Consider the following 16,611-nt stretch of genomic DNA (forward strand, 5'->3'; position numbering starts at 1 on the left):
AGAAATGTTTTAATAAAAATTTCATAACTTAATTTTTACAATATCCTGTTATACATAATTACTAAAGAACTACAACGTTCGCTAATGACTGATTACTATAATCATGTTGCATTCATTTCCCTTATGTGCCTTATGCGCAGGCGCACCATTTCTCTCACTAATACCAGCAGCGAATATTTTAGCAGCCAATTGCCACGCCATTAGTCTTGGCCTGACCTGTTTGGTGTGCGCAACAAGAAATATTTCACTTTCGGAGAACAAGAAAAATAAATTTATTTGCGTTACGCTTATTTGTGCAGTTATTCAGTGTCGTAAAGTAATGTTCAAGAAAAAATATTAATTTTTATTAAAATGTTCTATTATTTTACGTTAATGATGACTCATTTATTTCAGCCCTTTGTTTTCAGAATGTCTCTATAGAAATAAACCTATGTTTCTATGAAAATTGAAGTTTTTGCTTTATTGCAGCCCACACAAACTTACACCTTGTTTATTTGGCCTGTTAGCCTTTGAGTTTGACATGCTTGGCTTACAGGGAGGTGCTGTTTTCCAAGGAGTCTTTCATTTAAGAACCAAGAGACACCTGACAAACTGGCTCTGAAGAGAGAAATTTGAGTACCACCCACACCATCAGACAGAGAGCACCACAGCATTGTGCACCCAGGGTGGCTCAGGGCAGGAGGAGCTGAGCTGTGGCGCATTTACTTCCATCTCTGGCATCTGCAGTAGGTGAGACCACCAGTAAGAAGGCAGGCCTCCCATCTCTGCCACAAGTAAAGTAAGGATACAGAGTAAAGTTAGAGGGAATCCCCTCTTCCAAGAGGCATAAGGCCCCACACTCCTGTCCTTCCTTCAGCCCTAGAAGGTTGCAGGCAGGGGGTGGCTTGATCGATTGCCCTCAGAATTCTCTTTCTGGAAATTCTGATAATTAATAGCATTGGACTAGGAGGTCAGCATCAAGTCAGGAGGAAAGATTCCAGCTCCATTTGGGAGTCTGTGAAGGACTCTATGGTAATATGGCGGCCAGAGCTCCCCTCCCCCAAGGCAGGGGAAGCGCCAGGGAGTCCGGCACCTGCCATCAGCCTTGAGAGACTCCAGGCAGGGGTGGCTGAAAGTGACACCCCTGACTTCCCTGGCTGGTGGCTCCAAGAGGTGAGGAGGACATTTGGTCAGGGTTTCAGCTTCAGGCCATGCGCCGCCCCTCCCCCACAGCAGAATAAGCCCCTCGGAGCCCAGCTCCTGCCATCAACCCCGGGAGACCCCACTCAGGGATATCACCCAGAGCATTACGCTCCCAGGGTGGCCCGCGGCAGGAGGAGCCGGCCGTGTGACGCAGTTACTTACATCTCTGGCGATTGTCGTAGGTTAGGCCACACGGAAGAAAGGACGCTTCTGCATCCAGTCACCAGAGAGGGGCCAGTCTCTGCCACGGTAAGGTAAGGGTACGGAATAAGGTTTGAGGGAACCTCCTATCCCATAGAGACACAAAGCCCCACCGTCCTGCCCCGCCATCAGCCCAGCCCTGTAAGCTTCCAGGCAGGGATGATCCGATCCCCCGCCTTCAGAATTCCTCTCTGGGACTTGAGAATTGGGCATTCGGCCTCAGGTCAGCAAAGAGGATTCCAGCTCGGCTCCATTTAGAAGTCTGGGAAGGACCCTTGGGAATATGGCGGCCGGAACTCCCCTCCCCCACAGCAGGGGAAGCGCCGAGGAGCCCCATATGTTTCCAGGCAGGGATGATCCAATCTACTGCCTTCACAATTCTCCTTCTGAGATCTGAGAATTAGGTGTTGGGCTTCAGGTCAGGAAAGAGGATTCCAGCTCGGCTCCATTTAAGAGTCTTTGAAGGACTCTCTGGGAATATGGCGGCCAGAGCTCCGCTCCCCCACAGCAGGAGAAGCGCCCGAGAGCCCTAAAGCTTCCAGACAGGGATGATCCGATCCGCCGCCTTCACATACCCCTTCTGGGACTTGAGAATTGGGCATTCAGCCTCAGGTCAGCAAAGAGGATTCCAGCTCGGCTCCATTTAGGAGTCTGTGAAGGATCCTTGGGAATATGGCGGCCGGAACTCCCCTCCCCCTACCGCAGAGGAAGCCTGGGGAGCCCTATAAATTTATAAGCAGGGATGATATAATCCATTGCCTTCACAATTCTCCTTCTGAGATCTGAGAATTAGGTTTGGGCCTCAGGTCAGCAAAGAGGATTCCAGCTCGGCTCCATTTAAGAGTCTGTGAAGGACTCTATGGTAATATGGCGGCTAGAGCTCCGCTCCCCCTACTCCAGAGGAAGCCCTGAGGAGCCCTATATGTTTCCAGGCAGGGATGATATGATCCACTGCCTTAACATTCCCCTTCTGGGATCTGAGAATTAGGTGTTGGGTCTCAGGTCAGCAAAGAGGATTCCAGCTCGGCTCCATTTAGGAGTCTGTGAAGGACTCTATGGTAATATGGCGGCCAGAGCTCCCCTCCCCCAAGGCAGGGGAAGCGCCAGGGAGTCCGGCACCTGCCATCAGCCCTGAGAGACTCCAGGCAGGGGTGGCTGAAAGTGACACCCCTGACTTCCCTGGCTGGTGGCTCCAAGAGGTGAGGAGGACGTTTGGTCAGGGTTTCAGCTTCAGGCCATGCGCCGCCCCTCCCCCACAGCAGAATAAGCCCCTCGGAGCTCCTGCCATCAACCCTGGGAAACTCCACTCAGGGGTATCATACTCACTATCAGACAGAGGGCACCAATCATTACGCTCCCAGGGTGGCCCGCGGCAGGAGGAGCCGGCCGTGTGACGCAGTTACTTACATCTCTGGCGATTGTCGTAGGTTAGGCCACACGGAAGAAAGGACACCTCCGCATCCAGTCACCAGAGAGGGGCCAGTCTCTGCCACGGTAAGGTAAGGGTACGGAATAAGGTTTGAGGGAACCTCCTATCTCACGACACACAACGCCCCACCGTCCTGCCCCGCCATCAGCCCTATAGGTTTCCAGGAAGGAACAGCCCAATCCACTGCCTTTAGAATTCTCTTGGTGAAATCTCAGAGAGGTAGGCGTTCGGCCGGAGGTCCGCAAAGTGGTTTACAGCTCAGCTTCATTTGGGAGTCCATGAAGGACCCTATGGGAATATGGCAGCCAGAGCTCCTCTTCCCCACTTCAGAGGTAGCTCCAAGGAGCCCGGCCCGCCATCAGCACTGAGACACTCGAGGCAGGAGTGGCTTAAATGGCACCCCTGACTTCCCTGGCTGGTGGCTCCAAGAAATGATGGTTTTCTGCCTCGAGCCATGCTCCGCCCCTCCCCACAGCCGACTAGGCTCCCCAAAGTCAGGTTCCTGCTATCAACCCTGGGAGACCCCAGGTGGGGGTGACTGAAAGTAGTTCACCCAACTTCCCCAGCTGGTTGCTCCAGGAGACAAGGAGGATTTTTACCAGAGCCTCCTGTCAGCGTCTTTTTTATTTATTTTTTAATCTTACCACTACACCTTAACCTGCTATACATGGGTACTTGGAAATGTTTTTCTTGCCCCTCCATGAATGGACCCTGTTTCCACTGGCAACACTATGTCCAGGATGCTGGATGGTAATAGAAATTTTTATCAATAATGTTTGTCAAGTGAATAAATCTGGGTTGATCCTGTGACACAATTATGCTTTCTACCCTTGTTTGCTTTACAATATTGCTCAGTTGTCCTGTTGGCTTTCTCATTTCACTTGGTAGCTTTCCAAACCTTCAGTAGCTGGAATCTCCATCTATCCCCTAATTCTTTTTTTAATATATTTTTTATTGCTGATAGTATTAGAGATATCTCCCATTTCTCCCCTTTTCCCCCCTCCTACCAGCCCCTATTCACTCACCCCAGGTCTTCACTACCCTATTGTCCATGTCCATGGGCTATGCCTATCCTATATAATAAAAGCATAATATGCAAATTGACTGAACGGCAGAACGACCAGTTGGCTGGAGGTGGGACCAGTGAAAAGGTGGCACCAGGCCAGCCAATGAACGTGCCAGCGGGTAGAGGGAGGGAACAGCAATGGGGGAGGGGGCCTGGCAACCATCGGCAGCAGCAGGGTGATGGAGGTGGTGCTGGCACCATCCCCTGACTGGCCTGTCTGGTCGCCTCCCACAGAGGGAGGCCAGACTGCGGCTTAGGCCCGTTCTACATGGGGAGCAGGTCTAAGCCATCAGTCGGACATCCCCTGAGGGCTCCCAGACTGTGAGAGGGTGCATGCTGGGCTGAAGGGACCCCCCCCCCCCAGTGCATGAATTTTCATGCATTAGGCCTCTAGTAAGTATATAAATTCTTTGGTTTATTTCTTCTTATCTCACTAACCCCACATGGAGGTATATCAGTCTGTTCCATGTCTCCCTGCTTCGGGTCTTACTTTGTTAGTCAATTTATTTTCTTCATAGATTACACAAATAAGTGAGATCATGTGATCTTTGTCTTTCTCAGTTTTGCTTATTTCACTTAGCATAATATTTTCCAGGTCCATCCATGCAGTCCCAAAGAGTAAGAGAGCCTTTTTTATAGCTGTGTAGTATTTCATAGTGTAAATTTCCCACCGCTTTTTATCTATTCATCTACTGATGGGCACTTGAGCTGTTTCCAAATCTTAGCTATTGTAAATAAAACTGCTATGAACATAGGGGTGCATATATTCTTTTTTAATTTTGGGGGGGTTAGGATATATTACCAGAAGTGGGATCGCTGGGTCAAATGAAGGTTCCATTTTTAATTTTTTGTGAAATATCCATACTGTTTTCCATAGTGGTTTCACCAGTCTGCATTCCCACTAGCAGTGAATTAGTGTTCCTTTTTTTCCACATCCTCCCCAGCATTTGTTGATTTTTTTAATGCTAGCCATTGTGACAGGTGTGAGGTGATATCTCATTGTGGTTTTAACTTGCATTTCTCTGATGAGTAGTGACTCTGAGCATATTTTCATGTGCCTCTTGGCAGTTTGTATGTCCTTTTTGGAGAAATGTCTATTCAGGTCTTCTGCCCATTTTTTAATTGGATTGCTTGTCTTCCTTTTGTTAAGTTCTATGAGTACTTTATAGATTTTGGTTATTAAGGCTTTATCAGATGTATCATTGGCAAATATGTTCTCCCATGCAAGTGGATTCCCTTTTCATTTTGATGGTGGTTTCCTTTGCTGTGAAGAAGCTTTATATTTTGATGTAGTCCCATTTCTTTCTCTTTAGTTTCCTTTGTTCTAGATGTATCTGTAAATATATTGCTACATGAGATGTCTAAGATTTTACTGCCTGTGTTCTCCTCTTAAGATTTTTATAGCGTCACTAGAGGCCCAGTGCATGAAATTAGTGCATGGGTAGGGTCCTTAGTGGCTGCCGGCTGGGGGCACCTCCCCTCCCCTGGCCACCTACCACTACCACTGCTGCCAGCCCCACCCCCTGGTCGAACTCCAGGTTGAGGGGACAATTTTCATATTAGGCTTTTATTATGTAGGATGCTTTACATTTAAGTCTTTTATCTACTTTGAGTTTATTTTTGTGTATGGTTTAAGTTGGTGGTCTAGTTTCATCTTTTTGGATGTGTCTGTCCAGTTTTCCCAGAACCATTTGTTGAAGAGACTATATTTACTCCATTGTATGTTCTTGCCTCCTTTGTCAAATATTAATTGACCATAATGGTGTAGATCAATTTCTGGGGTCTCTGTTCTGATCCATTGGTCTATGTGCCTGTTTTTGTGCCAGTACCAGGCTATTTTGGTTATAATGGCTTTAAAATATAGTTTGATATCTGCTATTGTGATCCCTCCTACTTAGTTCTTATTTCCTAAGATTGCTGTAGCTTTTCGGGGTCTTTTATGGTTCTATATAAAATTTTTGAGTATTTGTTCTAGTCCTGCAAAGTATGTCATTGGTATTTTAATAGGAATTGCATTTAATTTGTAGATTGCTTTGGGTAGTATGGGCATTTTAATGATGTTGATTCTTCTAATCCATGAACATGATATATGCTTTCATTTGTTTATATCTTCTTCTATTTTATTTTCAGTGTCCTATAGTTTTCCAAGTACAGGTCTTTTACCTCCTTGGTTAAGTTTATTTCTAAGAATATTTTGTTGTTGTTACAGTGGTAAATGGGATTACTTTTTTATTTTCTCTTTGAGACTGCATTATTGCTGTATAAAAATGCCATTGGTTTGTGGATGTTAATTTTGTGTCCTGCTACCTGAAATAATTCATTTCTTAAATCTAGTAGTTTCCTGGTGGAGTCTTTACAGTTTTCTATATTCAATATCATGTCAACTAAGAATAATGAGACTTTTACTTCCTCCTTTCCAATATGAATGCCTTTTATCTCTTCTTGTCTGATTGCTGTAGCTAGGACTTCCAATATTATGTTGAATAAGTATGGTAGAAACGGACATCCTTGTCTTTTTCCTATTCTTAGGGGAAATGCTTTTAGTTTTTGCCCATTGAGTATTATGTTGGTTGTAAGTTTATTATGTTGAGTTAGGATCTCTCTATTCTCACTTTACTGAGACTTTTTTAACCAAAAAAGGATGCTATATTTTTTTATAATGCTATTTTTGCATCTATAAATATGATAATGTGGTTTTTATATTTCAATTTGTTCATGGATGTATCACATTTATTGATTTGTGAATATTGTAGCAGCCTTGCATCCCCAGAATAAATCCCTCTTGATCATGGTGTATGATCTTTTTAATATATTGCTTTATCTGATTAGCTAATATTTTGTTGAGGATTTTAGCATCTGTGTTCATCAAGGATATGGGCCTGAAATTTTCTTTCTTTGTAGTATCTTTATCTAGTATTGGAATTGGGATAATGCTGGACTTTGTAAAAAGAGCTTGGAAGTATTCCTTCCTCTTGAACTTTTTAGATAGCTTGAGGAGGATAGGTGTTAGTTCTTCTTTGAATATTTGGTAAAACTCACCTACAAACCCATCTGGTCCAGGACCTTTGTTTGCTGGAAGTTTTTTTAATTACTGCTTCAATTTCGTCAGTTGTTATTGGCCTACTCTGATTCTTCCTGATTGAGTTTTGAAAGATTATATGTTTCTAGGAATTTGTCCATTTCATCCAGGCTTTCCAGTTTGTTGGCATATAGTTCTTCATAGTATTTGCTTCCAATCCTTTGTATTTCTGTGGTGTCCATTGTTATATCACTTCTTTCATTTCTGATTTTATTTATTTGGGTCCTCCCTCTTTGTTTCTTGATGTCTGGCTAGAGATTCATTAATCTTGTTTATCTATTCAAAGAACTAGCTCTTAGATTTATTGTTCTTTTGTACTGTTTTGTTTTTGTTTTTGTTTTTATGTATCTCTGTCATTTATTTCAGCTCTGATCTTTATTATTTCCTTCCTTCTACTACCTCTGGGCATTTCTTGCTGTTCTCTTTCTAAGTCATTTAATTGTAGAGTTAGATAGTTTATTAGTCCTTTTTCTTGCTGTTTGAGGTAGGTCTGTAGTGCTATGAATTTCCCTCTCAGGATTGCTTTTACCATGTCCCATAGGTTTTGGTGGTTGTGTGTTCATTTTCATTTGTTTCCAGGAAGTTTTTAATTTCTTGTTTGATCTCATTGGTAATCCATTAATTATTTAATAACATGCTATTTAGCTTTCATTTATTTTAGTGTTTTTTGAGTTTTTTATTGTAGTTGATTTCTAATTTCATGCAGTTTTGATCTGAGAAGATGCTTGGTATTATATAAATCTTCTTGAATTTGTATAGACTTGTTTTGTGCCTTAACATGTGGCCTATCTTTGGGAATGTTCCATGTGCACTGGAGAAGAATGTATATTTTGTTGCTTTGGGGTGAAATGTTCTGTAAATATTGTTTAGATCCATCTAATCTAGTGTGTCATTTAAGGCCTCTGTTTCCTTGTTAATTTTTTGTCTGGAAGATCTATCCAGTGATGTCAGTGGGGTGTTAAAGCCACTTACTATGACTGTATTGCTGCCAGTCTCTTCCATGAAGACCATCAAGAGTTTTTTATGTACTTGGATGCTCCTATATTGGGTTCATATATGTTTACAAGGGTTATATTTTCTTGTTGAATCATTTCCTTTAGTATTAGGAAAGTGGAATTTTTTGTCACTTGTGGCCTTTGTTTTGAAGTTGATTTTGTCTGATATGAGTATTGCTACCCCAGCTTTTTTTCTCCTTAACATTTGCATGGAATATATTTTTCCATCCCTTCACTCTCTGCCTGTGTGTATCTTTTGTTCTGAGGTTTGTCTCTTGCAGACAGCATATATGTGGCTCATGTTTTCTTATCCATTCATTCACCTTATGTCTTTTAATTAATTTAATTTAAGGTTATTATTGATAGGTGTTTATTGCCATTTTTATTTTCTTTATGCCTATGATTCTCTCTCTCTTCTTTTCTTTTTCTTAAAGCAGTCCTTTTAACTTTTCTTGCTTTGCTGGTTTGCTGGCAATATTCTCCTTTAACCTTTTCTTTCTTTCTTTCTTTCTTTCTTTCTTTCTTTCTTTCTTTCTTTCTTTCTTTCTTCTTTCTTGTCTGGAAAGTTTTTATTTTACCTTCAATTTTAAATGATAGCCTGGCTGGATACAGTGGTCTTGAATTTAGGCCCTTGCTTTTTATTACTTTGAGTACTTCATGCCACTCCTTTCTGCCTGAATTGTTTCTACTGAGAAGTCAGTTGACATTCTAATAAGAACTCCTTTGTAGGTAATTTTCTGTCCCTCTCCATTACCTTTAAGATTCTTTCTTTGTCTTTAACATTTTCCATTTTAATTATGATGTGTCTAGGTTTGGATCTCTTTGTGTTCATCTTGCTTGGGACTCTCTGTGTCTCCTGAACTTTTGTGACATTTTCCTTCACCAGGTTGGGGAAGCTTTCTGTCATTCTTTCTTTTTTTAAAAAAAAATATATTTTATTTATTTTTTACAGAGAGGAAGGGAGAGGGATAGAGAGTTAGAAACATCGATGAGAGAGAACATCGATCAGCTGCTTCCTGCACACTATTCCCTACTGGGGATGTGCCCGCAACCAAGGTACATGCCCTTGACCAAAGTCGAACCTGGGACCCTTCAGTCCACAGGCCGATGCTCTATCCACTGAGCCAAACCAGTCAGGGCCTGTCATTCTTTCTTTAAACAGGTTCTCTGTTCCTTGCTCATCCTCTTCCCCTTCTGATATTCTGTAATGCAGACATTGTTACATTTCATATTGTCCCAGAGCTCCCTTAAGCTATCTTCCTGATATAATTCTTTTATCTATTTTCTGATCTAATTGGGTATTTATTTCTACCTTGTCTTTCAAATTACTGATTCAACCTTCTGCTTCATCCAATCTACTTTTAATCCCTTCCTATGTGTTCTTAATGTCAGACATATCATTTTTCATTTCTGTCTGGTTCTTCTTCATGGCCTCTATTTCCCAAGTTCCTTAAGCATCTTTATAACCATTGATTTGAACTCTACATCTGATAGGTTGCTTGCCTCCATCTCATTTAGTTCTTTTTCTGGAGATTCCTTTTACCCCCCTCTCATTTAGGGCTTGTTTCTCTGTCTCCCCATTTTAGCTGCCTCTTTGTATTTGCTTCTATTTATTAGATAGAATGGCTATGTCTCCCAGTCTTTGTGGGATGGTCTTATGTAGAAAGTGTCTTGAGGGGTCTGGTGGTGTAGTCTCTTTGTTCACTTCTAGGAATGCCCTTTGTGTGCGTTGTTTGGGCTCTCCTGTTGTAATTGGACTTGATTGTTGGTGTCCCATTTGTGGGAGGGATCTCCCCTCCAACTTGCTGCTTTGAGGTTCAACCTCAATGTCGTAGTGCCAGCTGTTATACTGGTGTTTTGAGTCTGCTATTTGTGAGGCTCGCTGGATTTTGTTCTGTTGTTGTTGAATCTTGTCCCTTGGTCTGTATATCTTGGGCCTACTGGGAGCTTCTCTAGTGCAGGTGAATGTGAGTCACTGCCCCTTTCTGGCCCTGGGCAACCTGATTGAGGTCTGAGAGGTTGAATCTCCTCATAGAACAGTGGTCAGGGACTCCTTAGCCCCGACCAGGGAGGTTGGGTATGCCTTGAGGCTCATACATTGATGGACCCAGTTCTGAGCTGTTTCCCTTTCCCACATGGAGCTGGTTCCACAGGTGTCAGCTGCAGGAGCTTGAGGTTCCACTGGCTTTTGCCTTATTGAGCAGCCTAGAATAATGTCTGCAGCAGGGACCCATACTGCTGTTTCTTTCCTATCAGGATATTGATATCAGCTCTGGGAAATTTCTGCGATGGCAATAAGACCCATATGACTCCTCACTTCACCTTTTGGTGGGGGTGGATATGTGGGAGAGATGGGTGCATACATGCCTTGGTCTAAGGCTAGACAGTTCAGGTTAGCAGAAGGAGGAGTCTTAGGGGTGACTTTGAGTTTAGTTCAGAACCTTGAGCAAGAACTGAAGTGAATTCCTCTTTTAGGGCAATAGAACCCCACAGAGAAGAACCCCTGGTATAAGCCCTAGTGTCCCCTCAGCAGGGCTGCCAGGGTAAGATGCTCCTGACTTTATCCTCAGTAGTCACAGGGAGATAAGGATCCAATTAAAAGGAAGTTACTCAGGCCCTTCTAGATGTTAAAGTGAGGACTGAGGGGGGTACATAGTGTCAGGCCCTTCCTCTGTGTTCAGCCCTGGGGAGATATGTCATTCTGACCTTTTCCCTCCCCCCATAGTCCAGAATATCAGGTGCATGAGAGCCTTAGTCTGATTGTTCTAAGCTTCAAGCTTGAAGAAGGGAGGATACCAGGCAATCAAGGGAAGGAGCCACATTAGCAACCTAAGGGTTGAGGGGACCACTCATCAAAGAACAGATGGTATTTCATATAGCCCTATATGTGATATCATCCCTGGTGGGGTCCCTGGGGAAGATATGTAAAACTGAGGCCTTCCTAAACTCCTCCTCTGGACATTCAGGAATATGGTAGCCTTGCTCCAAGGGGATATGTCTAAGATCAGCTAAAGGAGCAGTCCAAGACCCTGCAAAAAACCAAGGTGAGGACTCTGAGTGAGGACAGAGAGGGTCACATAGAGCTCAGTGATTGCTGTCATCCCAGAGTATCCCCAGACAGTTGTGCTCAGATGAGGTTCCTCCTCAGTTCTTCATTCACAGTATCAGGGAGGTAAGGGCTTTGGAATGAGGGGTCAGTATCAAAGCAGTTCAATTGAGAGAGCACTACAGAGCCTGGAAGTGGAAGTAATGGCCTTGACTGTGAACTGAAAAAACACACACAAACAAAAAAAAAAAACACCTGCTACTCAAAAATAGGAGAGGCTACACAGAGCCTGGACTTGTCAGACCCTGTATCAGCTCCATAAAGGCGTAGGTAGGGTTGCAAGGTTGCAGCTTAAGGAAAACCCCAGTTACCCTCACAGAGTCCTGTGGGGAAAGGCAGCTCAGAGAAGAGGAGTCTCTTGGGTTCCGAGAGCAGTGCCCTCAAGTTAACCTGCAGAGATAGCTGTCAGTAAAGTCCCAGGTGGTATCTCCCTGCTAAGGGTATCACACCATTTCATCTTCTTTCCTCCAGGTCGCCTTCTTTTCCACACTCTTGCTTGCTGTCCCTGACTAGAGTCATCATGCCTCGAGGACAGAAGAGTAAGCTTCGTGCCCGTGAGAAACGCCGCCAGGCCAGAGAAGAGAGCTGGGATCCAGTGGATGCTCAGGCCACTGTATCAGAGGAGGAAGAAGAGTCCTCTTTTTCCCCATCTCCTGATGTCAAAGATGATCTTCAGAGTTCACCTGCCAGTGGAACACCCAGCAGTCCTCAAGTGCTTGGGGAAGTCCACTCCACCACCGCTAGTGCTGAGGCTGTTTCAAGCACAAGATTTACTGAAGATGCCAGCGATCAATTGGAGGAAACGCTAAATGCCTTACATGCCGATGATATCGCTGAGTACTGGCACAGAGGCCCTCTGGATGAAAAGGTCGTTATGTTGGTGCACTACCTGCTGTACAAGTATCAAAGGAAGGAGCCCATTACCAAGGTAGAGATGCTAAGAAATGTAATCCAGGTTTATAAGCGTAACTTCCATGAGATCTTCAAGAGAGCTTCTGAGTACTTGGAGTTGGTCTTTGGCCTTGATATGAAGGAAATGGATCCCAACAGAAATACCTATGTCCTCATTAACAAACTGGAACTAAGCTGTGATTCGCAAGAACACAGAGGTGTGCCCAAGACAGGTGTGCTGATGACAATCCTGGGTGTGATCTTCATGAAAGGTAATTGCGCCACTGAAGAGGACGTCTGGAAAGTGCTGAATATGATGGGGCTACATGATGGAAGGAATCACTTCATCTTTGGGGATCCCAAGAAGCTCATCACAGAAGATTTGGTGAAAAATGATTATCTGGTGTACCGCCAGGTGCCCGACAGTGATCCTCCACGCTATGAGTTCCTGTGGGGTCCAAGAGCCTACTCTGAAACCACCAAGATGAAAGTCCTGGAGTTTGTTGCCAAGGCTAATCATACTTCCCCCAGTGCCTTCCCACCCTATTATGAAGAGGCTTTGAGAGATGAAAAAGAGAGAGCCCAAGCCAAATCTACAGCCAGGGCTCAAATTGCTGCCATGGCCAGTGCACGCTCCAAGGCCATGGCCAACAGCCTTTCCTTGCCCAAGTAAATGCTGAGGAAGGTTATTTACCAGGTGTTTGAGGAGAACAGCTAATGTTCTCATTAGTGGAAGGTTGGGGTCAGTTTAGAGACCAGAGTTTATGACATGTTTATGTTTCCTGTTCTGTATAATAATTTGCATATTTGTCTAAACATTGCTCCTTTTAATAGAAGGTTTAACTAACTTCTGAATCTGAGTTAATGACTGATCTAAGTCACACATTTATTGATGTTTATAAGTTTTAAGAGTATGAGGTTTACTATTTTATCATGTCAACTGTATTAAAAATACATTTTAACAAAATGGGAAAATTATTAAGTCAGTTACTCATTTGGGAAAGAATATTACAATTTTGAATTTTCTCAGTAGTTCATGCATCTAATAATTAGCCTAATAAATTTATATTTTAAAATTGCAAAAAATAGTTGTGCCATTTTAAGAACAAATGCGGAAATTTTCTGATTAGTTATTTGAAACAAGATGACAGTAGTGTATTGACTTGGCATGTTCTTGGAAATGTGAAAGGACTCCACATTAAAATAGTTGGGGTAAAGAAGTACAGAAATAAATTAAAGGATGATAAGTTTTTGCATTCTCCTACCACTTTTAGTCTGTTGTTCTGTAATATGAAGAGAGCTATTTTTGGATGTGCTTAGATTATTCAAGAGTGTTGACTTAATTTCATCATAATAAATTAGTTCTCTTGCACATGGTGTCATTTATTTCTCACATTCCTTGAGCATCTACTCTTTGGTAGGCTTCTTGCTACTTCTGGGTATGTCAGTATAAACAAGACCTACTGTGCTCAAACTATGTTAAAGTCTAGGAGCAGCTGTCATGTCAGGAAGATGGTGAGAAACACCCTAAGACATAAGGACAATTCCAGAGAAGGAGAGAGGACATGAGAGGATCTAGATGTGAACAGTCATGTGCAAATGTCCTGAGGCAAGCGGGTTTGGGGCCTTGGGAAACTGTAAGTCTTTTGGTGTGAGTCACTTTTATGTTAAAAATTTTAATTTAGCCCTAACTGGTTTGCCTCAGTGGATAGAGCATCAGCCTGTGGACTGGGGGTCCCGGGTTTGATTCCGGTCAAGGGCATGTGCCTTGGTTGCGGGCACATCCCCAGTGTGGGGTGTGCAGGAGGCAGCTGATCGATGTTTCTCTCTCATTGATGTTTCTGACTCTCTATCCTTCTCCCTTTCTCTCTGTAAAAAATCAATAAATATATTTTAAAAGAATTTAATTTAAAAAATAAAATGATAAAATTAAATTTAAAATAAAATAAATCATGTTCAGCTGGGTGGTGGGTCAGATGAGGAGGCTGTGGAATTGTTAGACAATGGCCAGTCCCTCCAAAAGTGAGTCCTGAGTTGAGAGACTAAAGCCTGCAATGGTAAACTGCTTCTAGCAGTCACTTTAAGACATAGATTAACCAGCAAGAAATTTCTGTCTGCTGCAGGAATGGGATGTGCCTTGCTCTTTCGTCCCAGTGTAGATGGAAGTCCATAAACTATGTTATATATACATCTCCTCCACAGAACCTTTGAGAAGTAATGGTGATACTGCTTTTAACATGTGATGCTCAAAAGCCACCCTGCTGGCTGGAAAAGAAGCTCACTGTGTATAGGGTGTTTAAGTTAGGTTATCTTGGGTATAAATTGGCAAACTGAAAGTGAGGGATAGATGTTTTGATGAGAGTGAACCAGTTAGTGCTTGACTCATTTTACAGGAGCCTTGTATGTATCCACTGGCAAGTTTTTCTTAATTGCTTATAAACTATTCTAAAATGTCCCTTAGCAAGTTAATTAATTTACTTGATAAGAAACACTTTGGCTGTGTTGGTATAGATGTCCTACAGGGCTGTATGTCGTCTGATATCTTCAGGATAAAAATACAATTAAAAATTCCAAGATGTGAGGTTGGTGGTGTTTGAGGTCAGAATTATAACACTAGTAATCGCTAATTATCAAAGACCCAGTACATGCCAGTCACTGGACCAGGTGTCTTACATAAATTAATTACATTCCAGCAGTCCAAGTTGACAAGGTAAGCATGAGCCAGGGAGCAAGGTAAACATGCGCCAAACCCACTTCAGATGAAGAACCTGAGGCTCACATAGCTTTGCAGGTTTCATGAGTTCACATTGCTCCTAAGAGACAAGCCTGAGGATAAAGACCTAGTCTGATACTTCCAGAGCCCACAATGCGCCACTACTCCCCTGCTAAGATGGACTTAGTGTACCAATTTATTTCTCTTCTCCCTACTCCACATTGATTCTCAGGCAATGAAAAGAAGGACCTTGTGGTTAAAGTACTAAGAGCAAGACAAGAATGAAGGTATGCCCTGGAGGGTGTTAATCAGTGGTTAGAGCATCTGCCTGTCAATTTCTGGTCAAAGGCTCTTACCTGGGTTGCCGGTTCAATCCCCAGGCCCAGTCCGGTGTGTGCAGGAGGCAACCAATCCATGTGTCTCATATCGTCTCACATCGATGTTTCTTTCTCTCTCTCTCTCTCTCTCTCCCCTCCCCCCTTCCACTCTCTCTAAAAACCAATGGGAAAAATATCCTTGGGTGAGGATTAACAACAACAAAAAGAATGAAGGTGAAAATGAGAATGAAGCACAATGCAGGGATTGTCTGTGGTTCATTTACCCAGGGACCTCCTGCCCCTACCCACCCCCCGTGGCTCCTTGATAGCTGACTCTGCCCTGGGCCCAGCACAAGTGTCCAGTCCCAGCCCTTTCCTGCATTACAGCGCCCTTCCCCTGGGTCTTCCCCAGTGTGCCTGCCTCCTGTCCACACTGGAGCCTGTCCTGCCATCCAGCTCTTCTCCACATCCTCCCCTGCAGGCTGCACCCTGCTCCCCTGAACACACAGCGCATGCCCCCTGCCTCCCCAACCTGGAGCACCCCAACTCCCTGCAGAGTCCCTCCTTCACTGTGGACCCCTCTGATAGCAGCGGCCCTTTCCATGCAATTCCTCACTTCAGATGGGGACGTTTGCACACCTCTCCTCAGCCCCTCTGGCTGCCTGCACCAAAATCAAAAGTTTTTTAGCCAGATCAGCTGGTAGGTAGACTCTGATTTTGTATGAAATCTGCAGGGCCTTGACTTATAACCCTGAGGCTAAAGAGGACTTTTTGAAACAACCATAATTGCAGGAGAACATTTTAATTTTTAAAACTTTTTTTAAAATTACAGTTTACATTCAATATTATTTTCTATTAGGCTCAGGTGCATAGCATAATTGTTAGACAATCATATACTTCACAAAATTCTTCCCCCGATATTGCCAGTCCCACCTGGCACCATACATAGTTATTACAATATTACTATGTTTCCTGCAGAAGAATTTTAAAAGGGTGTCCTATCTGGGACAGGCCACTGAATCCATAGTTTACATGTACTACTTTGTTTAAAGTTTATGGAGCAGGTGCAACTTGCTTCTTGAACTTGAAATCAAATCAAACACACAGGTCCTCAGATGTTTATGTCTGCAGGAACCTAATTTTTGTTTCTCAAGTTAAATTGCTCTTTCCCTAATATAGAGCCTAGAGATCCATGGTCAGCAAACTGTGGCTCGCGAGCCACATGCGGCTCTTTGGCCCCTTGAGTGTGGTTCTTCCTAAGCCTTAGGAGTACCCTAATTAAGTTAATAACAATGTACCTACCTATATAGTTTAAGTTTAAAAAAATTGGCTCTCAAAAGAAGTTTCAATCTTTGTCCTGTTGATATTTGGCTCTATTGACTAATGTGTTTGCTGACCACTGGCCTACATCAACTTCTTTACCCCCTTTTGCATGGCACATATGACCTTGTGCTATGCGGCCTTTCCTGCCAGCAGATCCTATCTAGAACCATCACAAAACATTCCTGAGTTTCTAACCATGTTTGACCTCCAAAAGGATGTTGCAAGAGTTTCAATCATTTCCTCCCATCTGGCTCACTGGGTCTTGGGCATATTTATCTATCTTTCCCCAGTGAATAGGATCTGTCACCA

At 43.3% G+C, this 16,611-nt stretch overlaps 1 protein-coding gene across 1 annotated transcript; it reads left to right on the top strand.

Moving 5' to 3' along the window:
- The first annotated feature begins 11,578 nt into the window (after positions 1–11,578).
- Positions 11,579–12,622, top strand: LOC118654756 (melanoma-associated antigen B10-like). Its single transcript, XM_036306195.1, has one exon. The coding sequence runs from the start codon at positions 11,579–11,581 to the stop codon at positions 12,620–12,622; it is 1,044 nt and encodes a 347-aa protein (XP_036162088.1).
- The last annotated feature ends 3,989 nt before the right edge of the window (positions 12,623–16,611 follow it).

The sequence above is a fragment of the Myotis myotis genome, unplaced genomic scaffold, assembly GCF_014108235.1.
Source record: "Myotis myotis isolate mMyoMyo1 unplaced genomic scaffold, mMyoMyo1.p scaffold_m19_p_4, whole genome shotgun sequence".
NCBI classification, from domain to species: domain Eukaryota; kingdom Metazoa; phylum Chordata; class Mammalia; order Chiroptera; family Vespertilionidae; genus Myotis; species Myotis myotis.

Excerpts from the sequence above, each read along its gene's own strand:
- LOC118654756 (XM_036306195.1), top strand. The coding sequence starts at position 11,579 with ATGCCTCGAGGACAGAAGAGTAAGCTTCGTGCCCGTGAGAAACGCCGC.